This window comes from Notamacropus eugenii, chromosome 5 (genome assembly GCF_028372415.1).
Source record: "Notamacropus eugenii isolate mMacEug1 chromosome 5, mMacEug1.pri_v2, whole genome shotgun sequence".
Lineage (NCBI taxonomy): Eukaryota > Metazoa > Chordata > Mammalia > Diprotodontia > Macropodidae > Notamacropus > Notamacropus eugenii.
The window spans coordinates 429,340,194-429,366,921 of record NC_092876.1 but is presented as its reverse complement, the minus strand read 5'-3'; the positions used below and the strand labels follow the sequence as shown (position 1 = coordinate 429,366,921).

The 26,728-nt window shown below is 36.0% G+C and overlaps 1 protein-coding gene across 5 annotated transcripts in view; it reads left to right on the top strand.

The window, feature by feature from the left end:
• KDM6A (lysine demethylase 6A) overlaps positions 1 to 26,728 on the top strand; it is a 251,094-nt gene that overhangs the window by 56,700 nt on the left and 167,666 nt on the right. For 4 of the 5 annotated variants that reach the window (XM_072615112.1, XM_072615110.1, XM_072615111.1 and 1 more), the window contains exon 3: positions 24,887 to 24,995. In XM_072615112.1, coding sequence (XP_072471213.1) covers positions 24,887 to 24,995 — 109 coding nt within the window. Of the gene's footprint in view, positions 1 to 5,626; positions 10,264 to 24,886; positions 24,996 to 26,728 lie in introns of those variants that run through there. The other variant, XM_072615113.1, reaches the window with a different exon arrangement.

Here is a 26,728-nt window from a genome sequence, read left to right as displayed (position 1 = left end):
ATAGTGATTTTAATGCGTATTGCTTTTTGTAATGTAATGTCCTTATTTAAAAAGGACACTATTATTTACATTATGACCAAATGATTATAGTTTAGGGCCAGATCTCTGAAGCATAAGTTTGGTAGTTTTGTATATGCCTTTCTTTAACAGCTGAAATGCATTTTATTTTGACAGTATGTATAGGCACAAAGATCATTTTCAGGAGCAGAAAGGGTCATTATTTTGCAAGCACGTACGCATGTGTGTTTATGTATGTGTGCATGTAAAACATTTTTTTGCAGGACGGAAATAACTCAGAAGGAAACGTGATAGAAAATGTATATCATCAGCTATTTATTTAGCGTGTTTATAATGATTAAGGAATTGCAATGATGTTCATTGGGCAAGCAAGCTGATTTAATATAGTTGAGAAATCCACATTCTAATTGTAGCTATTTCTCAACTGTGTTTTACTTTGGATACTTGAGTACATTGATGGATCTGCTAGATCATCAGTCAGGCTACTTCCTCTATTGGCACTGATTATAAACCATCCATGTCTTTCTATTTTATGTGACTCTTTTCCATTTCTTCCTCTAAATCCTTCACAGAGGATCCACCAGGCATACCTAGCCTTCCTCTAGATCTCGTTACTACTTTGGTACCATTGGAGCACAAGGGCTGTTAAAAATTTTTCTCTTCTTCATGATTATAAGTTATATCATTATTTTTAGTTCTTCGTTGCCTATTCACATCCATCATATATTGTCTATTGCTCTACCCTACTCACATTTTCTAATCATCTTGTCTGTTGTTGTTGTTGTGTTCGTCCTTCCTTTTCAAAGAGGACTATGACATCAGAGAAAAAATGACAGGACTTGCACTTGACTATGTTTCCGTCAAAGATAAATACAGTAGAGGATTAATTTCATAGTTTAATGATAATCACAGCAGCAATAATACAGCTAGCATTTATATAACTTTTAAGGCTACAAAGCTCTTCACAAATATTATGTCAAGGAAACTGAGGCAGTGAATGGTTAAGTAATTACTAGAAAGTGTCTGAGGTCATGTGAACTCAGGTCTTCCTGACTCCAGGTCTTTTATGCACTGGACAGCCTAGTTTGTCCTTACCTGTTGTTGATTTATTCATTGACTGGAAAAGTTTGTATTTTTTCATCCAATCTGTTTTTGCATTGAGAATTTTTCAGTTTGTCTCACATTCCTATAAATTCTTTGAGACTTTTTTTGGTTTGTTTTGAGGTTCAATACAGTTAACATGTAAAAATCTGTGACTGATCACTGGAGAAATTTGCCAGCAATAGGGAGTTGTTTTGTTTGTATTTTGTTTGCAGAAACTCTTCCCTAAAACAGTAGATGCCTGCAGAGGAGCTTGACCGTAGTGATGACAGTAGTCAGAGAACCCAGTTTTGAATCTCTCTGCTTTGTTGCATAATGTGTGATAGTTTTCTCATTAAAAAAAACAAAACAAAGCTGGGTCTCCCTGTCTCACCTAGGCCCAATCCACTTATTTAATAAGGAAGGAAATGGAGGTGCTAAAAGGTTACGTAGAGACAGAACTTTGTCTAAAATTCAGTTAATTCAATAAACATATATTCTAAGTACCAGTTATCTGTCACTTGTTTCTGTTTTTTCCTTTTTCTATATGCCATTACCTGCCTAGAATTTTAACATTTTGGAAATACTTTCCAGTCATATTTTGTTCTATCGTTGCAATAAATTAATAGGAGAGGGTTTGAAAGTACTATTGAATTGCTAATAATCTGGTGGTTACTTTTCTAAGCAATTGATGCTTTTGCCATTATTGTAATTGAAAGCCAAATAAATATTTGAGCACACATACAGTATATATACAAAATGGATATAAGGTGTTTATGGGAATTAACCTGCTAACAAGTAGGGGAGAGGGGCTCAGAAAAACTCAGTTCAAATACCACCTTTTGAGTTTTAAAGGAAACCAGGGATTCCAGGAGGAGGTGAAGGAGTACATTCTAGGCATGGGATGCTGGGTTTGGGAGTTGGGATATGGAGAATATGTGTGTGAAACAGCTAGTAGGCCTGTGGCTGGATTGTAGAGTTTGAGGAGAGGGAAGCAATGAAGGGGATTAGATTGAGAAGAGCTTTCATTCTGAACCGAAGAGTTTGTTTGATACCAGAGGTGATATAGAGAGAGTTTTAATTCTGTAGGTTGTTGAGCAGTGATTCATGGACAGAGGAAGTATGTATGTGTGTGCTCTGATTTCTGCTTTAGGAAAATTACATTGATGTCTGTGTGTCGAGTGGATTGGAGTGAGGAGAGACTTAATGCAGTAGTCTAGGTTAGAGATTGACTGTGTGAAACTATCTAAGAAATGTTATAGAGATATAGAGGATGATATTTGGTGAATGGTTGTATATATGAGCTAGAGAGTAAAGAGTTGAGAGCCACTCAGATTGTAAAATTGGACAACTAGGAGGATGAAGGGGGGGGTACCCTTGAGAAAACTTAGGGAAGTTTGGAAAAAGGTGTGAGCTTGCTTCCAAAGGTAATGAATTCTGATTTGGACATGTTGAGTTTGAGATGCCTCCAAGACATCCAGGTGGAAATGTCTCCTGAGAAGTTGGGATCATATGATTGACTAGAGTGTTGTGAGAAGGATGAGTGCTGGAAATAGAGATCTGAGATTCATTTGCGTAGAGATAAATGAACCTGTATGAATTAGAGTATAGAAATAAAAGAGAAGTGGGCTTAGGAGAAGGAATGAAGGAAGAGAAGAATAAGCATTTATTGATATTCTCTACATTGCAAACCTCACTTTATTCAGGAAACTGAGGCAGACAGAGGTTAAGTGATCTGCCCGTGTCACATAGCTATATTTAAAGCCATATTTAAATTAAGGTCTTCTTTTGATGCCTGCTCAGTGCTCTACTCTCTGAGCCACCAGCTGTCCTTATGAGGATAAAGCAGTGGTAGAGATGTTTAACTTTGGAAGAGAGCAGTTTCACTTGGTCTTTATATACAAATTGTTCTTTCCATATCATACTTGTGTATTTAATTTGTACTTATATTCATTTTCTTCATTGTCTTTGAAAAACTGTTCAGTGGTGTGTGTGTGTGTACATGTGTACATGTGTACTTGTCCTGCATAGTTTTTAAATTATATGCATAATCTTTCATTTCCTTTATGTTCTCCCATTATGTCTACTGTATTGTATACAGTTAAATACCACTTAGCAAGTTTTTAGAAACCTGAAGACTCATTCTTTGTTTTGATTTTAACTTCAAGTAACTTTCCATTTGTATAAACCTCTTCAAATATTATTACTTTTTTGTAAATTTTTTAGTATACTGATTCTCCACTGATGAATTTCCTTTGAAGCCTTGTTGGTTCCCTTCTCTTTACATGCTTTTTGTTATATGTGTTTCTTGCTGATAACCTAGATATTATTGCTATAGGGTAGTGGTTATTGTTATCAAAGCCAAAATATAAGGAATTTGTGGGTGAGAGGTGAAAGATTGAAGAGGAACAGCATTTTGAAAAAACTCAAGACAAATAAGTGCTATTTTTAAAATCTATTTTGTTAGATTCTTTTGTTCATTTGCACAATGGTTAGGAGATTAAGCTAGTTCAGCATATAGCACAGAATCCTCCAAAATGTTTCTGATTTGCTCTTTTTGATACCATCCACATTGTGATCTTTTGTGGGGTGATGTCGGGGCAGATTATCACAAATTGCAGACCTTGAGTGGGTGTGAGGAGATAATGCATTTATGATGTTTGTGATATAGAGGTATCCTGGGAGTTATACTCTTAAAAGATCTCACCACTAAATGGTGGGATGCTGGTTGTGAAACCCTCAGTTTAGGGAATCTTTACCTGTCCCAGGATCAATATATATTTATTCTGATTTGGATGCTCTCATCTGTTATCTTTCCTCCTGTATTGAAAAATCAGAAATTTTCCACGTGCCCAGAAAATATTCCAGTTATTGGTTGACTTGATGGATAAAGGGAGTAGTAGTTGCCTCTCTTTGAGGTTGAGATGGAATTGGATAAGAGAGTTTATAGATATTCACTTTTCATTTCAATTAAGTAAACGTTTAAGCCTTGCTGTTCTTAGAGTTGGCCTGGTATGCTGTGATCAACTGGGTCTCAGAGAGCCAGACATGACTGAGAAGCAACAATTTGTAAAGTGCTGTGCTAGGTTCTACAAAAAGGTAATTGAGACCTAGCCCCTATCCTCATGGAATGCATAGTCTATAGTAGGGTATTTTTAATTAAAAAAAATTTATTTTCTCTTTTTATTGTAGTTTATTATAGTTATTATTTAAGAGAGCTACAAATAAAGCACTTGATAAGGCCTACGGAACATAGCTTGAACTTCATATAATTTCGTATGTGGCTTATACATGTATTTTTTTAAAACCTATTTTCACATGGACAGAAATACATATTTTAAAAAAAAATCTAATTCTGTATTTCTGTTTACTACCTTTTATCCCATACTCTAGATAACAATCAGAGATTTTAAAAATGAACTAGTAATTTTTATATTTATTTTTCAAAAAGAGTTTTTATTTTTAATTGTCAACTCTTTCTGGAGGGCATGGCAAGTATCCCCATCAGTGTGTCTTTGTACAAATAACTGAACCTTGTGGGAAACCCGTTGTCACACAGCTTGTTAATGTGTTAGAGGCAGTTTTTTAAGTTCCAAGCCAGTTCTAGATCTGTTAGTGTACATTGCAAATCTTTACTCTTCTATCCCCCATGGTGAAATAAGGATTATAATTTCTAGTTATATAGATGGTAGCTTATATAATATGTTCACATAACCATTTAAAAATATTTACAGATATGTCACATTTTGCCCTGTACTTTTCTCCATTTTTATGGTAGTTTTTCATGATCATGCTACTTCATAGTAAGAATTCAATAGCTTATACTTTTATTAAACCAACTATGGTATATTTTATTACTGAGTGAGTTGTTTATTAAATTAATCATGTTTAACTGAGAACTTTTAAGTAATTAGATAATTCTACTTACATCTTCCCCCTCCCCTCCAAAAAAACCAAACCTTAAAACTTTGTGTTCCTTTGGCACATTTCTGTTTTCATTAACAAAAAGCAGACAAATCTGATTTTTATAAGAAGTATGTTAAAAGTAAGATCAGCATTTAGTTGCATAACTGAGTCTCAAGTTTTCATTTGTTTTTCTGCCTTAACACATTTTTAATATTAGTAGATTAACAGTTTAAAAAGACACGCTTATTTTGTTGAAATAAGAATATATAGTATATGAAGAAGATAATATATCTGGAATACAAAAACTTGTTTTAAGTAAAGGTCAAAAAAACTTGGGACAAGGGGTTACTGTGGCTAATGTGAATTTTCTGTATGAAAAATATTATCCCCAAAACAGTAATTAGTTTGTTGAACCATACAAAAAACTTTACAGCTGCTTGTTTTAATTTGTTTTTATAATTAAAATGAACTGCATTGAGATTTCTTATTTAGTTAAAAACCTTAAAAACATTTTAGAATAAATTATGTAAATATTTTTTGTCATTGAATTTCAAAGACTCTTTGATTAATAAGATCCAGTATATCTTGTAGGAAAATTTACTATTTTTTTTTTTTGAGTAGTGACTTTACATACATTTGATCATCTTACTCCAAACTTGTCAAGATGGAAATTTGAAAGGTAAAATAGGATCCTTTTAATAAAAAAATTTTATTATTTGATTCTTTGTTCTTATATTTTTTTTCATGGATCCTGTTGTAGTATGTATTTAACTGTCAACGTCACACCATAAAATCTGGTTACCAAGACACTCATAGAGGGCATTTAATTCAGATGATATAGTCTCATTTCCCACAAAAACCTTGAGATTTAGTTGACACTTTAGTAGGTTTGAGCACAAATCAGACAGCAAGCCTCATTATTAATTAGATGGTGTGATTGCCTTGGGATTGCTGAGAATGTGATGACTTAATTGTACAATCTCTTAGTTAATGTCTTTTTTGAAAAGGATTTTAAAAGAGAAATTTGACATCTCATGAGTATTAGGATTAATTTACTGGTGTACCAGATTATTAGAGAAATAGTATCATAATAAGACCTCTCTTTTACTCACAAAATTAGATGGGGGAGTGGTTGCTTTTATTTTAGAGACTTTTGTCAAATTTTTACCCTTTTCAACATTTTAGATAATCACCTTGCATAATTATTCTAAAAGTTTTCTGCTAAAATTGAGTGGAGCAGGGATACCATCTAGTGGTTTTAGTTGAAAGTAAGCAATAACTTTTGAAGTATCCAAGGAAATATGTGGTAAGGGTTTTAATCCCTTAAAGTGTGATACTTTTCGGTTTGGAAGTATGGTGACTGCAATTCTAAGAGAGCTGGATTGGATCTGTTTATGTTCTGTCTGTTTATTATATTTAGGCAGCATTATGAAATTGCAAAGCACTATGGCAACCTGGAGTAACGAATGAATGGATCTGTCAAGTCTTGTTTTCCCACTGATGTCTGCTATAAACTTACTTCTGTTAGGAATTTAATCCAGCTAGATTTTTAAAGTCTTAAACTACTACTTAGTACCACATCATAGAAGTTAAGTATTGTAAAACTTCAATTGATTGGTGCTAAGTAAATTAAATGTTCTAATTAATCAACCATTTCACCATTTTGTAGAAAGCTCTTAGGAGGAAGAGGACTGGATTTGATTTATTACTTATTTTTCCTTTTATCTTTTAAAATTCTTAAACATCAAGTAAAATGAGATTTTTATGTATATATTCTGGAACATGAGGGAGGGGGATTATTAACATGAAAATGCAAATCTCTGTTTGGTACAGCACGCTTTTCAGGTTCAGCATTGTAACTTCCAAAGTTGTTCTGCTTCTCTGTTTCTTCCTTCCACTCCCTATTTTGTTAGAAGAACAAAACTCTTCTAACAGAGATACTTAGTCAAATAAAAACAATTCCCACACTGGCCATGTCCTAAAAGGCAGATCTCATTTTAAAATGCTGCTGGAGCCTGTCATTTGATAGTATGTTTCGTCATTGGTGGTCATGACATTGGTTGATGTTTTTTATAGCTCTCCAAGTTTGTTTGTTTGTTTTCAAACGTTTTATTGTAGAAATTGCTCTCCTGGTTTAAAACAAACAAAAGATTTCACTTTGCATTAGCTCATACCAATCTTCCCAGGTTGCTCTGAAATAATTTCTTTTGTCATTTCTTATGTTACAATAGTATTCTATTACATTTACATTCCACATTCAGCCATCCCCCAATTGTTGTTAGGTACTACCTTAGTGTCTACTTCTTTGCCACTATAAAAAAGTTACTATAAATATATATTTTTTTTTACATAGGAACCTTTTCACCCTCCATTCTTTGACCTGTTTGGGGTGCAGCCTCATAATGATCCCTGTATCAAAGGTTATGCATAACAATGACTTTGGGCATAGTTCCATATTGTTTTTTGGAATTACTGGGCCAATTTCCAGCTCCACTAAGAGTATTAATGTGCTCTTTTCCTGTGGCCCTTTGAACGATTGTAATTTTTTTCTTCTTTGTTATATTTCCTAATCTTATAGGTGTGAGGGGGAATCTCAGAATTGTTTTAGTTTGCCTTTTTTTATTATTAGTGATTTGGAACTCTTTCATATGGTTGTTGCTAGCTTGTTTTTCTTCTTTTGAAAATTGTATCTTGGTCATTTGGGGAAATGGCTTTTGTTCTTTGGAACATGTATGGAATCGGTTCCATACACATATTGGAAATGAGACTTTTATCAGACAAACTTGCTTCAAAGCTTCCCCTTCCTCCTCTCCCCACTGGAGTTTCTTAAAAAAGAGAAGTGATACGGTCAGACCTAAACTTGAGGAAAAGTGTCATAGCCTTTTGAAGGATGACTTGGAGAGGGACTGATGGATTTGAGTCATGGAGATCAATTGGAAAGCGATTATAATCGAGGTGAGAGGTGATGGGCCCCTGAACCAAGGGCATATATGATTGAACAGAAAAGGATATATGCAAGAGATGTTGTAAAAACTGGAAATGACGGGATTGGTAATTGTGTGTATGAATAAAGAAGACAGGAAAATCAAGGATGGGTCCCTGAGGTTGTAGCCCAGGGGACTGGAAGGGTGGTGATGCCCTTAATGGAAATAGGGCTATTCATGAATAACAGGGGTTGGGTTAAGTAGAAAAATGAAGTTAAGTGCAGAGTTTGCAAAGGGAGAACCCATTTCTAAATGTTGAAAAGAAACAATGTGGGACTGGAGCTCAGGAAAGAGACTTGGTGCTATAAGTACAGGTTTGGGAAGTATTTAGTATAGAGGTCATGATTAAACCCTTACGTGAACTGATGAGGTTGCCTGGAAAAAGAATTTAGAAAGACAAGAAAAGAGGTCCAGATCTACCCGTGGATTGTGAATAATGATGCCAGGTCTCTTGGGGTTTGGAAATTAAGATAACATTTGCAACTTGGGAGAAAGCAGTTTCAGTTGAGTGATAAGGTCTGAAAGTTTGCAAAGGGTTGAGGAATGAAAGATCATGAAAGTAGAGGTATAGTGACTGTAGATAGCTTTTTCTAAGAGTTTGGCTGAGAGAAGGGAAGGCAATAGTTAGAAAGGATAGGAGAGTTTAGAGCATTGCTTTTTGGATGGAGAAGCCTTGGGTTTTGTTTTACCCAGCAGAGAAAGAACCAGTATAGGGGAGAAATTAAAGTTTAGAAAGAGGAAGGCAGATAGTGAGGACAGTCTACTAGATAGAAAATATAGGAATGGAGAGAATCAAAGGTACATGTAGACGAGTTGGCCTTTCTCATCAAACTAGAGTTAAAAGGGTAGAGAACAGGACATGATGTCAAGGAGTTGTGAGATGAAAAGATCTGAGAGGAGAGAGGAGCAAGGTCAGGCACGTAACCTTTTATCTCTTGTAAAGTATGAGCTTTTGTTTTGTGTTGGAGAGGTCTTAAGAGAGAAGAGAAGGTTTAGAGCTGAAACTTCGGGGGAAAATGGGTTGGAGAATCATTTAGGGAGGAGTAAAAGCTACTGGCAGCTAAACTCAACAGGTGTAGCAATCATCTCAAACAAGACAACAGCAAAAATACTTAATTGAAAGAATTAAACAGTAAAAGGGGCAGCTAGGTGGGGCAGTGGATAGAATGCCAGGTTCTTCAGAATTCAAACCTGGTCTCAGATATTTACTGGCTGTGTAACCCTGGTCAAGTCAACTAACCCTCTTTGCCTTTCCTCTTCTGTTTGATTGGTTGGTTGTTGTCCTTCTTTCTCGAGGACTAAAACGACATCATCATGATAAAGTCAAGTTTCAACTTGTTTGCTGTAGCTGATCAGACCAATATAATCTCGGAATGTTCTTCCATAGATTGGGCACAGATAGTCCTTGTGAACATTTGGGTGGATACTCTAAATTTGTGCATCCTATGTTTCCTTTTGAGCTGCTCTAATTCTGCTTTGCTCATAGAGCACAGCACCTTGTCTGATGTGGGCACACCATGCTGAGCGGTCCTGTGCATCTCAGAGAGCACAACTCCGATGGGCTGGCCACGTTGCTCGAATGCAAAATATATGCTTGCCAAAAGGACTATTTTTTGGAGAACTCACATGGGGCAGGCATCACATGGTGGTCAGAAGAAGCGATACAAGGACACTCTCAAGGTCTCTCTCAAGAACTTTGGATTTGACTGTGCAACATGGGAGACACTTGCACAGGAGTGGTCAGCATGGGGTGCCCACATCAGAAAGGGTGCTGTGCTCTTTGAACAAAGCAGAATTGAAACAGCACAAAGTAAACGTAGGATGTACAAATTTGGGTTATCCACCCCAAATATTCACATGGACTATCTGTGCCCAACCTTTTAGGCAAGTGCACACCTGGCATTCAAACAATGTGGCCAGCCCATCAGAGTTGTGCTCTCTGAAACATAGTGTAAGTGCTTGGCAGTATAGTTCAAGTAAAGGACCTCATTGTCAGGTACATTATCCTGCCAGTGATCTTCAGAATCTTCCTAAAACAGTTCAGATGGAAGTGATTCAGTTTCCTGGCATGGTGATGGTAGACTGTCCTATGTTTCACAGGCATACGTCATGGAGGGCAGCACAGTGGCTCTGTATACCTTCAGTTTGGTAGTCACTCTAATACCTCTTCTCTCCCATTCTTTCCTTTGGAGCCTCCCGAATACTGAGCTAGCTCTGGCAATGCGTGTGTCACCTCATTATCAATGTGTACATCCCAGGAAAGTACACTATCAAGGTAAGTGAACTTATCCACAGCATTCAAAACTTCTCCATTTGCTGTTATGAATGGTGTGGTGGTGGCTGATAGAGCACATATGTTTTCTTGCTGGTGTTAGGCCAAAATTAGCACAGACAGCAGAAAATTGATCCATACTTTGTTGTATCTCAGCTTCAGAGGCTACCTTGAGTGCACAGTCATCTGCAAACAAAATCATGCACCAACACTCCCTCCACTTTGGTCTTGGCTTATAGCTTTTTTTTTAGGAAGGTCACATTGACAGCTGAGCTGAGGATGGACTGAAGTGATGAGAGACTTTGTAGCAGAGAGTAGTTCAACCAAAAGGCCATTGCAATAGGCACGAGCTAATGAGGGCCTATATATACCAGTGTGGTGGCAGAATCAAAAGGGAAAGGGAAAGGGGTTACAATGAGAGGCAGTGTTGGTGAGAGAAAATGGAGTGGGATGACAGCCTAGGTTGAAGGCCTTGGTAATTGGCAGGATAGCAGTATCCTTAATTGTTAACAGGGAAGTTAGAAAGAGGGGAAAGTTTGGGGAGAAACAGAATGAGTTTAAATTTGGACTTGTTGAGTTTAAGATGTCAGTGGGATATCCAGTTTGACATATCCAGTAGGCAGTTGAAGATTTGAGAATCTAGAACTAGTATGGAAGGAGAAAAGGGCCCATGATACAACCATTTGAGATACCCTGGTTAATTAGCCAGTATGACCTAGAAGAAAATATCTAGAAAAGGAGACTTAAAAGAAAAGGTAGGAGGGAGAACCAGGAGAAAATAGTGTCTTGAAAACCTATGGCAGACGTGTCAAATTGAGGTCAGCAATGCTCCCCTGTTGCACAGGAACCATATTAAATTGTAATTGGGAAATATTTAATAAAATTAAAATACAGTAGAACATAGTTAATGTTACTATGTGGTTTTCAAAGACAACATATTGCCTTAAGGGCTCTTTTCATACTGTTTAAGTGGCCCCTTTTGTATTTGAAGTCTATACCAATGATAATGTATTATGTTATCCTATTACAGGCTACAGAGAGATAAGGAAGGATGAGGGTTGAGAAAAGGCCTTTGAATTGGGCATTTAAGAGATTGTTAGTAACTTTAGAGAGAGTTTGAAAGCCAGAGTATATACAGTTAAAAGAGAATGAAAAGAAAGGAGACATTTAAAATTTAGACAGGCTTCTCAAGGAATTTAGCCACAAAATAGAAGAGTTATATGGAATAAGAACAGGGATGGATGGATCAAGGGGAAAGGTGTTTTTGAGAATGGAGAAGATCTGGTACTGTTTATAAGCAGTACAGAAGAAGCCAGTAGACACAGAAAATGAAAATAAGTGAGAGTGTGAAGATGATAAGAGGGATATGTGCTGTAGAAGGTAGGATGGAATAGTGTTGCTTGCATATGTGGCAGGATTTGCTTTGTCAAGGAGAAAGGTCGCCTCTTTATGTAAGCCTTTGGTGAGTAGGAGATAGAAAAGGGACTTTTGGGTGAATGACCTCATTTGTTTTCAACAAGATGAGGCAAGGTTCTTACTAACAACTTTTGTAGTAGACTCAGGACAGTTTTATGATTTTTCTCCAGTCTTCTCTCAACAACATGTTCAATTGGAAGTGAATGGAGTAGATTCTGGGAGTGATTCAAGGCTGAGGCTTGGCAGATAAGCAAGTTCTGTGTTATGATAAGGGAGTTAAGGGGTAAAGGACTAAATTGAAAGGAGGGTAGGGTTATAGTAGAGTTGAAAACAGGTTCATTTACCAAGGGGACAAAATGGGGAAAGGAGGAGAGTGTTCAGGGATGATGACCTGGGAGAGACTTGAGAGATCAGGTAGGAGGTTACAGTGTGGATGAAGAATAAATTGAGGAAGATGACAAAAGGTCATGACTAGATAAAGGGTTTTCAGAATTCATGAACATATAAGTAGAATATTTGTAGTTGATGGAATTTAGACCCTTATAAGACTTTGAAATGCATATTTTGAATAAATAGTCTTCATAAACACCAGTTTACTTACTTTTTCTTCTCCCTTGGTTTTCCCAGGTTACACATGAGTTTTCATTTCTAGAAAGGTTTGACCCAATTTGATGCTCTCTTGAACCTCTACCTTAGCTTGACCTTTAGCCTTAATATAGCTCAGAACTTCATAGTTCAAGCAGCAATCCACTCGCCTCAACCTCTCCAGCAGCAGAGGCATGGAGCTACTAGGCCCAACCTTGCCCTCCTTTTTAACAAGCTCTAGCTGTTACTAAATTTTGATTTGAACAGTAACTTACACCAAATAGCATGTTTATAGATCCATTGCCAGAATAGCTTTATTATTACAATTTTATAATAGGATTAATATTGTAAAATCTAGCTCTTTCAGCAGCCTGCCTACACAACAAAGGATTTTAGTAAGAACTAAACTAGCAATTTTGTCGTTGATGCCTGAGAAGACAACACAATGTTCTGTTGCAGCTGTATTTCCTTTTCATTGCTGACAGTTTAAAAAGAATATTATGGTAAACTAAGTGGAAATAATTTGCAAGGCATAAGGAAGTAGAAGCTGAAGGCCTTTTTGCATTTTCTAACTTACCACACATGTATCTATCTCTACATTCCTGTGACATGCTGAAAATTCTGTGTCTGCGCGTGTGTGTGCCCATGAATGGTTGTCCATGAACAAAAATGTCATATCAATCGTAGGTTTAAGCAACTATGTGCCAGGGAATATACTGGATGTTGGGAAGATAAAGTCAAAGCCATCTCAGATGCCAAGTAGTGATGGAGACACACAGATTTGAGGATGTACAAGATAGGTGTGTTATATGTAAACTTCTATAAAGCAGTTATAAAATAACCTGTATATATAAGAAGTCCCTAGAAGGATGGGATGGATCAAAAAAGGCCCTGCGCAGAAGGACACAGTAGATCCATTCTGAGTCTTCAGAGACTTCCAACCAAGAAAGGTGAGGAGGAAGGGACATCATTACTTGCATGGGATCCAAAGACAAGAAAAATGAAGGCTAGAGTTTGGATGTGAGGATCAAAAAGTAGACCTGTATGGCTGGAGAAAACTAGAAAATTAAGACAGCTATTTTGTGAAGAGCTTTAAGTAAGAATCGAGAGGATCAACTGTCACTGGAGTTTATTGAGTTGGGAGGCTAGGGCTAGATATGTGGATTTTGTAATCTAATGCATAGATATGCTAATTGGCTTAAATCTGTGATTTAAGTGGTAAAGGTCTAGTGAGAGTAGAAAGAGTAGAGGAGGGAGGAGTATAAAGCCTGGGGTGGGGGTGGGGGGGGCTACTGTGTTTAGTTGGCATGATGTGGATGCTGATATAGAAAAGAAGACCCACTAAGGAGTAGAACCCAGAAAGCTCTGCCCTGGAAACACAGGGAAGAGAGTGGTCAGTGGCTTCATATACTGAAAGAGGTAAAGTGTTGTATTAGGGTATTTTAAATTTTAATTCTTTTGTGTTTGTGGTTTTGCAAGAGTCATGACACTATAGCCCATTAGGGGATATGGTATTAAAAGGTAGGCTTTTGTAGCAGTGGGTATTTTTGGGTCATTGAAGTATTATACAGTTTCTCACATGAAATCCCACTAAAGCAGCTTTTTATTTCTATGTCCAACTCATAATATTTATATTAAGTGCCTACTATGTCCTAGCCACTGTGATAAGCACTGGGCATACAATGAGTTAGAAGACAGTCTCTGCCTTTCAGGAGCTTACAAACTAATGGGGTAAACAACATTCAAAGGATTGTATATGAAGCAGGCTCTGTAAATAGGAAATAATCATTGGAGGGAAGGCACTGGAATTGAGAGGATGGGAAAAGTTTCTTGTAAAAGATGGAATTTTAGTTAGGACTTTAATGGAAGTCAGGAACCCCCATTGGGGGTTCAGTGCTTTGAATACTGGGGGGGAAGCAAAGCTCTAAGTTAGAGCTTTTGTAGTGAGTTAATCATGACCCTAAGTCAACATTTGTAGTCATGTAATAATAATAGAGGACACTTACATAATGTAGCACCTTAAGTTTTTCAAAGTAATTTCTCAAAACATGCCTGCATGAGGAAGACTATATAAATCTTCCGTTTTTTCAAGTGAGGAAATTGAATGCATTCTAAAGAGCTTGTAATTTATGTTTAGTCAAAGGACTTAAAAAGCATTGAGTGATTGTGCTATGGAAAGAGTACATCCTAAGAACTAGAAGACCCTGATTCTTATAATGATTCAGTTTTCTAAATTGTAAAATGGTATGAGGTTGGGCTAGATGACCTTTTAAGACCCTTCTAGCTCTGTATCAGTGATTCTATGTGTGTACTCAAGACTAAACTTGTCATTCTTGCCTTTTTTCCCCCACTCTGCTATATGTTTTTATTGTGGCTAAAAGAGCTGCTTGTAAAATGCAGAAATAGAGGGATATTTAGTCTGTAATTTGTGAACTTTTGATAAGTGGATTTCACTATAATTGGTTTTTATTGTAATCCTCTGTTTTATTTTACGTATTTAAAGGCTATACTGAGGAATCCATAGGCTTCATTAGACTGTCCAGTGGAGTCTATAACAGAAAAAATTAAGAATCTCTGGACTAGATTATCTTTATAGATTCTTGGAATTCTGAGATTCAGTGATTGACTAGGTTTGTAATTGATCATGAAATTTTTGGTAATTAAGTTTAGTGTCCTAGGATAACTAAGAGAAAAACACAGGTAGTTGGAAATAGACTTTAGACACATAGTTGAAAGGTCTTAAGTAGGATTTTAGAGTCTGAAGTGTAAAGGGACTCACAGCAAGCATGGATTTCCTTGTCTGTGGGTGACCTGAGAATGAACAAGGACTGATCCTTGCAGGAGGAACACCTCCTCCCCACCCACCCTTCTAGGTAGGATAGGGGAGAGGAACCACAGAAAATCAAATGTTAGAGAGACTAGAAATTGAAAATAAAATTAAGAAAATGTTTAATTTGTCTGTCAGCCTAAGATTTCTCCCCTTCCCCCTTGTAAACACACGTGCATGCGCAAACCCCCCCCCCCCCCCCACCACCACCTTTGACAGTCTTCTCATTGAACTTGTTCTTTCTTGAAGAGATCCAATTATATTAGTAGTAAATTGGGTTTAAGTGAGGCAGAACTGCTCAGTCACTAACCTCATTCTCTCCTTCAGAGTCATTGAAGTCCAGTGGTAAAAAGTCAAGAATGTTCAAGTACTTTACATCAGAAAATGACAAGGAGAATCCTGAAATCTCCCAGGCTAGCTCACTGCAGACTTTCTATTATAGATATTTTCCCTTTCCCCTTCTTTCTCTGAAGGCCTCTATTTAAATTTTTAGGGTTTCTGTCCATTTGGCTTATTTATCATGGTATATAGTAGTATATGATGCTAGTTGGCTCTTATTTTTTTTTTTGCCATGCTGCCCTCCAGCCTTCCCACTAGTTCTTATTGAAGAAGAAGTACTTCCCCAAATACTTCTCAGCCTTTTGTTATTCCAGATTTAAAAAAAAAAAAACATTTCATCTAGTTATGTAAAATAACTCCTAGGTAGTTTCATTTGTATAATATTGCACCTCTAAATTAATTTCAGTAGTATTTTGATAGTGATAATAGCTAGTATTTTTGTAGCACTTTAGGATTTGCAAAGCACTTTTAAAATATTTTATTCTCAGAGCAAACCTGTGAGATGGGTTCTGTTGCTGTTATCCCCATGTCAGAGATGTTACATATATTTTTGTACATATGGATCTTTTTCCATTCTTTGATCTCTTTTGGAGGGAATGAGAAGGTGGGGTTAGGATAGTTGAGTCTGCATTAGTAATTTTTTAAGGGAGGGAGTTACTGTTTCAAATGTCTTTCCAGAATGGTTGGATGAGTTAACAGTGCCACTAGAAGTGCATTAGTGAGTTAGCATTCCAGCATTGATTGTCATTATTGATACTTTTACCATTTCGCTGGGTTTGAAATGAAATCTCACTTATTTTAATTAGCGTATCCCTTATTAAGCTTTCATATTATTGTTATTTTAGGATTCTTTTGAAAGCTGTTTGTTCTTATTCTCTGACCACTTAGCTATTGGGGAATAACTTGCTTTATAGATTTATTTTGATTCATCTTATATTGACTATTTGAAAGTCAGATATTTTCTGAAAATTTTTCTAATTCATAGTTGTTGTTTTTTCAAATCTTGACTATACTGATTTTGTTAATTTTTAAAAAATATCATATAATTTTCTTTATCATGTTATGATCTCCTTCTTTGTCTTGGAAGTAATTCTCTTGGTAACCATACATGTGAAATGTACATCCATTTTCCTTCATTCTGCTGCCATGAGTTTAGCTGCCATGTGTGTAAATGCTGTCATTATATAGTTAATTAAGACATCCTACTTAATAGGATGGCTGGGACTGGAGTCATAAAGACTCATTGTCACTTGGTCCTATTTACCTCGCTTTCTTCACCTGTAACATAAGCTGATGAAGGAAATGGTAAACCTCTCCAGTATCTCTGACAAGAAAACCCCAAAAATGGGATCACAAGGAATCAGGCATGACTGAAATGATACAAGAACAGCAAAAAGAAAATAAATTTGAAAATACGTTACAATTGAAAAAAATAAGCTTCTTCTGAATGATGTTGAGAACTAAAAATCCTGCCCAACAAATGTAATACCTTATGAGAAGATTACAAACAATTTGTGATATGACATAAGGTGCTGCATAAAATAAAGTCTTTTAAATTTAGCCCAAATCCTGACAGTTCATTTCGTACTACTATGCAAGTGTTATTTGCATACTTGCTTTACTTCCAGTGACAAAGTATAGTGACTGGGTTCTTATGAACCTTACTATTTCTTATTCATAATGGTAATTCTCACATTCATATGGCAACACTATGAACATAGAGAGCACTCAGTAAATAATGGATCACTGTTTGGGAGAACTGAATTTCAGGAAAGCTCTGAAATCATTATCAATTCAATAGACATTTAAAAATAATTACCATGGGTTAGGAAAGATAGATACATAAGAAAGAGTTCTGAACTCCGACAGTCTAGCTGGGGAGTTATAGCAGACATACAGCTACTGTACAACACTCAAGATGAGAAGTAAAAACAGCTTACTCTTTGTAAAGGATAAGGAATAAAATGATTTCTGCCTGGTGGAAGAAAAGGCATTTTTACTTGGTCTTAACAGTAGGGTAGACTTCCAATACACAGTGATCAAGCAAAGAAGGCTTTTTATTTGATGTTTTTAGAGAGTTATATGAGGAAAGCATGAAAGTACAGAAGCATTTGGTGAAAGATAAATAAGTAATGTTTGGCTGGATTGCAGAGTTATGTGAAGAGAAGTGTCAGGGAAAGCTGGAGAGATTGGTTCAAGCCAGATTGTGAAAGGCCACGAGTACTACAGGACATAAGTGAACTGAGAGGTGATATTGACATAAAAATGAATACTGGGGAGATAAGTATGTTTCCATCTTTGAAACAAGTTCCTAACTTTGTGACCTCTAACCATCTGTCTTCTTTTCAGTACCAACTTGTTGAAGAAGTACCATGCTTCTATACCAACTCTTTTGCTTTTCTGTAACTTGTAACCTGGTATTTCTTTCCCAACAGTTACTCAAAATTGCCTTCAAGTTAACCAGTATTCTCACTTAAATCAAATTCAATGACCATTTTTTATTGGCTTCCCTTTCCTGGACTTTTCTGCAGATTTTGGCATTTTCCCATTTGCAGCACCTTCTAAGAAGGGGCCCTAGAGACTCAGCTCTTTTGCTCTGCATTTTTTGGGAATGTGTGTTCTCACATTCACCTCTTATGAATTCACACCTTGTGTGTCCTGTTCCTCTCTTTTTCTCTCTCCCTCTTTTCCCAAAAATTCTTACTGGTTACTCTTTTCCATCTTCTCTGGTGTTATCTCCCCTATTAGAGAATCTCCTTTTAGTATTTGTATCCTCACTGGTTAGTATAGTGCTTGGCACCTGGTTGATAGTTGTCCTTTGTTCTTGGGGAGAGGAGGACAAAATGACATCACAGTGTTGGAATTAAGGTACAGGATGTCTGTACCTGATCGAATGGACCAATACTACTCTACTGCAAGTCGGACACAAATAGTCTATGTGAACATTTGGAGTAGAGATGTCTATAAATGAGTGCATCGTATGTTTCTTTTGAACTAGTGCACTTCTGCTTTGCTTGTAGAGCCCAGAGCCTTCTTTGCTGCAGACACAGTATACTGGACGATCCTTTGCCCTTGTCTCTCTCCCTTGTCACACAGTCCATTCCAGAGTTCTTGAGAGTTCCTTGTATCACTTCTGACCTCCATGTGAGTGCTTGTCTTGTGATAGTTCTTTTTTGTAAATGGTCTTTTAGGCAAACATATTTCTGGCATTTTAATAACTAGGCCTGCCCACTGGAGTTGGCTTACGTAGTAGTGTGGGAAACAAAACAAGGAATTCTGTTTCCACAGGATTAAAACTCCTCACAGCTTTGAGTGGTAGAATGTAAGTCAGAGGTCATTGGTTCTAATCAGAATTGTGACGTCGTAGAGCCAGGCTTCTGATCAGTTCAAAGGTCAGAAACTTGTAAGGATGCTTAATGAGATGTTTGAAGGGAGCCTATCAGAGAGGAGAACATGGAAGTGGGAGGTTCAGGAAGCTGCATCTAGCCAATGGGGAGCAAGGTGGGAAATTTGAATTGGGAACAATATGAAAAGCATTGCATTTGTCTGAGCAAGCTCTCCATTAGGGAAGACACCTGTTCATTAGGAATGTAGAATAATTGGCTAAAATAAAATGAGAACTTTCCTGGCTTCTTAGTGAGTATTGTTCTTTGTTTAGAGTGAGCATGTTTCTCACAGTACACACCTATTAAATGCTTTTCACTTGTTCTCTTAACCTTGAATTCACTGTTCAAGTACTACTACCTTCCAAATCCCCTCTGGTTTTCCTTTTCTGGTTTGTTCCAGCCCTTTAATACTGTTGTTAATGAAGTTGAATTTTTATTGGGAAGGAACCAGTGGAGAAATGGAGCCTGACTTGCTTTCCAGAGAAGTGATGTTTATGGTGGGAAGACCTTGAAAGAAGTAGATGGGAATCAAATGAAGAAAACAAGTGAAGAATTGAGTCTGAGCCTTTGCAACATCATTGAGATAGGATGGGGAATTTATGGTGTTCAAACTGGATTACCTAATCTTTTCAGTAAATTATTTAGGTATATGAATAAAAAGCTTTCAGATTAAACATAAGAACCTAGTTGAAGTTGTATAGCATAATTTATAGTAGATTAAATCAGTGATTTTGTGACTTGGCCACTGAGTTTGAGGGAATGTTTTCAGAAATGGGAAAATGTCAAGGGAACATTAGCAATCCCACTGTATCCTGGTGCTGTCCATGGTATCTGATTTTAAACATGGAATGTTATTTATTTTTTCTCTGTACTTTTCTGATCAGGAAGTGGCTCTGTCTTTCCTCTTTGCATCCACCCCTTCCCCAATTATACTGTAGGAGAGAGAGGGTGGTTTGACAAGGGGTTACATACCTTTTTTCCTCCATCAGGTTCATGTGCTTTGTATGTAATGTAATTCCTCAAATTGTTCCTTCTTTATTCACCAGTGACTGCATCATATATATGAATGAAATGAACCTTGAAAAGAGTAACTTCTTCATGCAGATTACATCTTTATTTTGTATAATTGGTTAATATTATGACCTGGTATAAACAATAATCTGAGGGTGAAAATTTGATGGTAATGGGAGAGGAAATGCCTGCGGTTGTAAAAATATTAATAGAGCTGAATTTAGAGGAACTTTAGTTTTTTAAGCTTTTAAAGAAGTTTCTTGTTCAATTTTTATTAAATGAATGATTTTTGTAAGTAAATTTTAGATTGGTTATCTAAGCAAACTGTTTTAGATTAAAATGTTAATTGAAAATATTGTAATTGTACTTCTAACACTGGTCTGCCAAAGGATTGAATGTGACAAAACCAAAGATTTTGAAATTTTGTGTTTCAAAATTATAATTTCTGAAAGTTTAATGGTTTAACATTCAGTATGGTTAGTTGTTACTGTGATTTTGTGAATTTTTTTAGTTAATAAAAATAATAATAGTAATTGAAAACTTCCCTTAAGAAATTTGTTTGTGAAAATTTGTGTATTTGCTTTCTCTTCACTTACGGATTTTCAATTTATGTTTGTGGGAAAGATTTTATGTTGTTACAATTAGATTTGCATTAAGAGTTTCTTTTTTTTAAAGAACGTTTAAAAATTGATGGTCATTTATCTTTCATCAACTTTTAAGATGCTATAAGAGGATATAGACTTTTTCCTCAGTGCTGTTAGTGAATTGAAACTAGACGAAACAGTGCTTGATTTTTTTTATTTTGGCAACTTCAATTCTGGGAAGATCAAATCATTTTGGAATTCATTTGTTTCAGTTTAACTCCTCTAACTTCTCTCTCCCCTTTCCTCTTAGGCATTCCCTTACCAAAGCTAAAATAATGAATGGATAGGAATGATTTTTCAAATCTGGTTTCCATCCCTGTCCCTCATTCACCAGTCACCTCTTGTTGAAGGCATTTGCTTTAAACCAAGCCTAAGTATCTAGAAAGAAACCAATCTTTTGCTTTTCTAAACAATTTCTGTATTAGTTTGGACATAAGGAGTACTTTCCATACCCAACAATATTTTTCACAAAATCTTTTGTGACCAATGTGTTACTATTTTTCAGTATATACACATACATTTTTTTCCTCTTTCAAGGATTTAGCTTATCTTTGTGGATATTCTGGACTCTATTCTAGTTTAGTTTGTCTTTGAACCAGTGTAGACCTGAGCTATCTAGAACCATTATCACACTTCTGTCAATACTTGAAATTGATGGGTAAGTTTGTAAACTCTTGCATTTTCATGCTGTGATGCTTTTTTCAAAGTAAATTCTGTACTATTCCCTATTCTCACGTCATGTTGTTCAGTAGTTTTAGTCATGTTGGACTTATTTGGCGGTTTCTTAGCAAAGGTACTGAAATGGTTTGCCATTTTCTTTTCTCCGGTTCATTTTATAAATGAGGAAAGTGCCTTTCCCAGGGTCACACAGCTAGTTTAAATGTCTTGAGGCTGGATTTGAACTCAAGTCTTCTTGACTCCAGGCCTTCCACTTTATCCATTACACTGTCTAGTTTCCCATTTGGCATCATACATACCTCTTTTTTTTTTTTTTGCATGTATTTATCAAGATATTTTACAGTAGTTTGTTTAGTACAGGCAAAATTCTGTTTCAGGATTTGGGATATCCGTGAGTCAGTAGTTTGGGTGATGGTTGTAGTGGTGGTGGTGGTTGTGGTGGTAGGAAAAAAAAAGTAAAGTTGAGACCAGCTTATAGAGAGAGCTTTGAAAATCTAGATCAGAGGTAGGATGAAGGGTGGAAATGAGGGTTCATTGGAATCAGAGATACAATAGGGAGATTTTTCAGTAATTTAATTGTAAGATAATACAGACCTGAATCAAAGTGGTATATAGTTGGCAATCTTCTCTGTTCTCCCCACTACCTGCCCACTCCCCCCCCAAAGAAAAAGATGGGCATCAAAGACGAAAGTTATGAGATTTGTTCTTAGTCTGTAGTGCATATTGATTTGCACATTGGATAAAGGAGAAGGAAGATTTTTACAAAGCCCTTGGGGGGAGAAAAAGAAAAAAGAAAGTTACAGGACAACTTTGATATATTTAAAAGGAATAGCAAGTGGCACAATATAAATTTGTAGTTTCATGTGTGGTTTTCTGTTCTACTGTTATGGAAATGCTTGTTTTATTTCTTAAATGTAGAATAAAATAACAAAGCTATTCTGCATTCAGTCTCTTGAAATATATTCTGGTCTCATAAAGCTATATAGTTGGAAAAGGAAGGAGTTAACAGCTAGCTAATGTCTTAATATTATTATGAAAATAATTTTGATCTCATAGACACTCTGGAAAGAGATCTGGGACCCCAGGAATCCTCAGACCACATTTTGAGAAACATGCCTCAGAATAAAGCTCTGATTGTCTCATAGAATCATCCCCGTTTCCCTCCAGTAATCTTCAATTTTTGTTGCCTCTATAGTAAGCTATTAGATCTTCATCATGGTCTTTATCTTTCCACATTTTGTGTCAGATCAGCAAACATTTATTAAGTGCTGCTCAGCATACAGATAAAGGCAAAAAATGCAATCTCTGATCTCAAGGGACTACCATTGTAATGGGGAAGAAAACATGCCAGAATTATGTAGAAACAGAATAATTGGAAACACTGACATTAAGGGGAATCTGGAATACTTCTTTGCAGAAGGTGGAATTTTAATTAAGACTTCAGGGAAGCTAGAAGGAAGAGGAGAGGAAGGAGAATTCCAGACACTGGGACAAGCTAGCCAATGAAAATGCAGGGAAACGGAAGATGAAGTATTTTGTGTGAGGAACAACAAACAATCTTTTGAGAATGTGAATCAGTGGAATGAAATGGTGTGGTTATTGCAAGGATTTTAGCATGCATTTGGAAAATTTTTTATTTGAATTGGTTTCAACCAAGTTGGCCTCTGGCTGTGAAAAACAAAGGGAAATAATTTTAAATTAGTAATCCATGGGGGATTGGTGGAGGGTGCGGAATGGGAGTGTTGGTCTCTGTTCACCTATGAAGATCCAGCATAGGAGACTGAGAAGGAATACTCAGACAGGTAGAAGGAGAGAGCAATGTCATGAAAACATAGAGAAGAGAAAACTTATAAAAGAGGGTGAAGGTAGATCAAGTGTGTGGATAGGTTGCAGAGATCAGGAATGAGGATTGAGAAAAGCTGTTAGATTTGGCATTTAGGAAATCATTGACAACTTTGGAGAGCAGTTTTAAATTGAATGATACCTGAAGTTAGATTGTAGTGGGAAGAGGAAGAATGGTGTGATCTAGTGACTTTTTAAAAAATGAGGGGAGGTGGGGTTTGGATGTGGTTGTGTTTATAGGCAGTGGGGGAGGAGCCAGATGATACAAAGAAGAGAGGGCATTAATATTAAAGCAGGATTATCTACTAATAGAATATCATTTGAGTTGTGATTAAGGGTTATGTAACGGAGTTTACCAGATGAAGGGCCATCTATGAGAGAGTTGGTTGAAAGAGGAGATATATAGAAAGATGTCTGAGTGATTGATAAAAGATGAGGAACATGGCCCATAGACGAATGGTCTTAAATTTTTTAGTGAAGTATTAACCCTAAGAGGGTGGAGGAAAGTTGCCTTTGAAACCTTGAGAAAGGTTGGAATAGCTTAAGTGGGTTAGTATGTGGTTTGGGGAGGATTACCTTTTGTAAATGGACTGCCTATAGCAGGGATGGGGGACCAGTGACTTCTAGGCCACTCAGCATTATACGTTCTTGAGTATAGCCTTGCACTGCAGCCTTCTAGCTGAGTCTAAGTTTTACAGAACAAATCCTTTTATTAAGGCCACATGTGAACTGAGGCCTCTGGTTCCCCATTCCTGCCCTATCGCAAGGACTCAGTTGAGATTATATTTCTAATACACTTGCTTATTATGTCTTAAATTTCACCTAAACTTGGGAACCAAGCAGACCAAATACTCTGTGGATCAGTATCACCAATTATTAGTATTAGTTATGTAATTAATTACGAATGTCAATAAAATATTTAAAAACTGCATTTTTATATAATTGGTTTCCTTTGTAATACTTAAGTATTTATACATTTAAAAACATTATTTTGAGAAGGAATTTTGAGAAAGCTTCAGACTTAGACATCAGTGACAGAAAAAAGGTTAATAATCCTTGTTTTAGGTCAGCCCATTCATTTTACATGTAAGAAAATTAAGGCCCTAGAGAGCTAATTTACTGTTCTTCCAGGTGATATACACCCTATGTCTGGTCTTAATATACAGGAATAGATGCTTTCCTCTCACTTCAGTCTTTTAGTTTCTATTCTCTTTGAAAACATACCTCAGACCTTAGCCTTTTCTCTTCTCTTATTCCTTCCTTGCCACATTGCCTTGTACTCATTTTTTATACGTATATGTACATGGCTCCTTCTCCCACTCATGCTCCCATAGAAGGAGCAACTTTTTAAAGATTGGACTGTTTCTTCTTCTTCTCTGTTATTTCTAGGACTTAACACTGTTACAAATATGTATTGGTTGGTTGCCCATTTCAAGTTAGGTTCCTTAACTATAAAACTGGTGTTCTTTCCGTTATATTACGCCGCTTCTATTTAAAAAAGAAGAAGAAAACTACTTCTCTTTCCTCTCCTCCCTCCCCTTCCTCTTTTGCCTAAGGTCTATTAGAATATTAGGCAAAGTGTAGTGTTTTCTGTGTTAGAGTATTTAATAGTGCAAATTATTTGTCATATTTGAGGTTCTCATTCAAAGAGTTGTATGCTTTCATTCAGTTTTGATTTTTAAGAAGGGGGATATATTCCTTAGTACTCTTTTTTTTTTTAAACATGCTAATGGAGATTGTGTTTTTTACATTTTGTAACTTGAAGTTAATAAATTAATAATTTAGTTTTTCTTATACAGAGGAGGAAAATGAGCATCAAGGTTATATGTTTTATCAGAAATTATTGCATGTTTGTGGTTCTACTTTTTCTTAATATTCTTTGTGTTTTTTTTTTCTAGGCTGTTCGCTGCTATGAATCTCTAATCTTAAAAGCTGAAGGAAAAGTTGAATCTGATTTCTTTTGTCAGTTAGGTCACTTCAACCTCTTGTTGGAAGATTATCCAAAAGGTAAAGTTTTCTTTTCCTATCTCTATCAATGTTATTAACATTAAAATTATTTTTATAATGTGTAATTGTTTTGATGAATGATGTTTATAAAAAGCTTCATAAACTTTTTGTTAATATGGTATAGCCATGATGATGATAGGTGATCTTTAAATTGGTCAAAGCAAATTTTAGATTTTTCTTCTGATTTGGATCATTTTAGAGATAGTGTAGTGGAAAACAAAGAAAGTAAATGACTTTTAGAAATTGTATCTCTCTTAGGTAGATCAGTTTATTATGGGAAAATGACCTTATATGAGTTCATTTTCTTCACAATTATATGCCAAAAATGTGTATTTCTTCTAGGAGTTTATATAGTATGGATGATAGGAGAGGACATGGTGTCATGGAAAGAGGTTATTTTTAGAGCAGGGATTTTTAAATTGGGGTTGTCAACTTTAAAAAAATTATTTTTTTGTTAATTGTTTTTAGGTATGTATATTTGGTTTTATAATTCTATATGTTTTATTTTATTCATTTGAAAACATTCTGAGAAGGGTCCCACAGACTTCACCATATTGATTAAGGGTATATAACTTGAAAAAATAAATCCCTATTTCTTGAATTAAAATAAGTGTTCAGAGTGTTCAAATTCTACTTCTGATGCTTACTACCAATAAGACCTATGCCAAATCATGATTTCCCTTCTCCATAAAATGAGGGAATTGGATTAGATAACTTAAGATCCCTTCTATCTCTTGATCTGTGATCTATCAATCTGTAATTATGAATTGCTTCTTTTTTATTATCTGTCTCATAAGCAAGTACCTTGTAAAGAATTAAGTAGTATTTAGTACTTGTTCATTTTCTTACCCTTCTTATCCTATCTAGAATTTTTTGATGAGTATTATTTAACTGATTAGTAGGAATTGTAAAATAAAGCATTAAAAATACCAGTGAAAACGATTGCTTCTCTAATTCAGAAAAAGCCTGAATTTAAGGGATAGATGCAGATTAAGAGTTTAGCAGATACACTCAAAAAGAATTCCAGTTCATTTCAATAAGTATTTATTAGTGTCTCCTGTTTATGTGTGCAAGACAGTGGAGAGAAATGCCAAATTCACCTTACTAATTGTAAAATTCCCAGTCTTCATTTGATCTGAATGGTTTCAGGTGATGGTATAGAGGAAATGGATCAAACCACATATACTTTGAAGGGAAATTAGAACTAAGTGATGAAAAAAGTTTTTATAAAATGGTGTGCCAATTAAAGGAGGGAATCATAATGACGTATGTTGGTATGCTTCTTCTTTGGAAGTCCTGATAAGAAAACAAAAGCTTTTGCCTTGTCTTCCCTATCTACCAAAAAATCTTCATGATCTAATCCTCCAAAATGAATACTATATTCAAGGCACTATGGATACCAAGCCAAATGAAAAGTAGTCACTATCATCAAAGAACTAAGTTGTACTGTTTGTTTACAATATGTAAATAAATAAATCACATATAGAGAAATTTGAGGATGTGGAAGATAGCTAGCATTGACAAGAGGATTCTAAGCAGGAGGTAAGGAGAAGAGTGCGTGGTTGAGAGTAAGTACCTCCCCTCTAATCTCCCACTTTTCTGCTGCCCTCTTTCTCCATTCCAACTGCCTTCATTGTAGCCCGGGCACTGGTCTCAGGGTAAGACTGAGGACTCTCAAAGAAGGCCTGGAGCCAAGATGAAACACATTGGGGGAGGCAGGTTGGAAAAAGCAT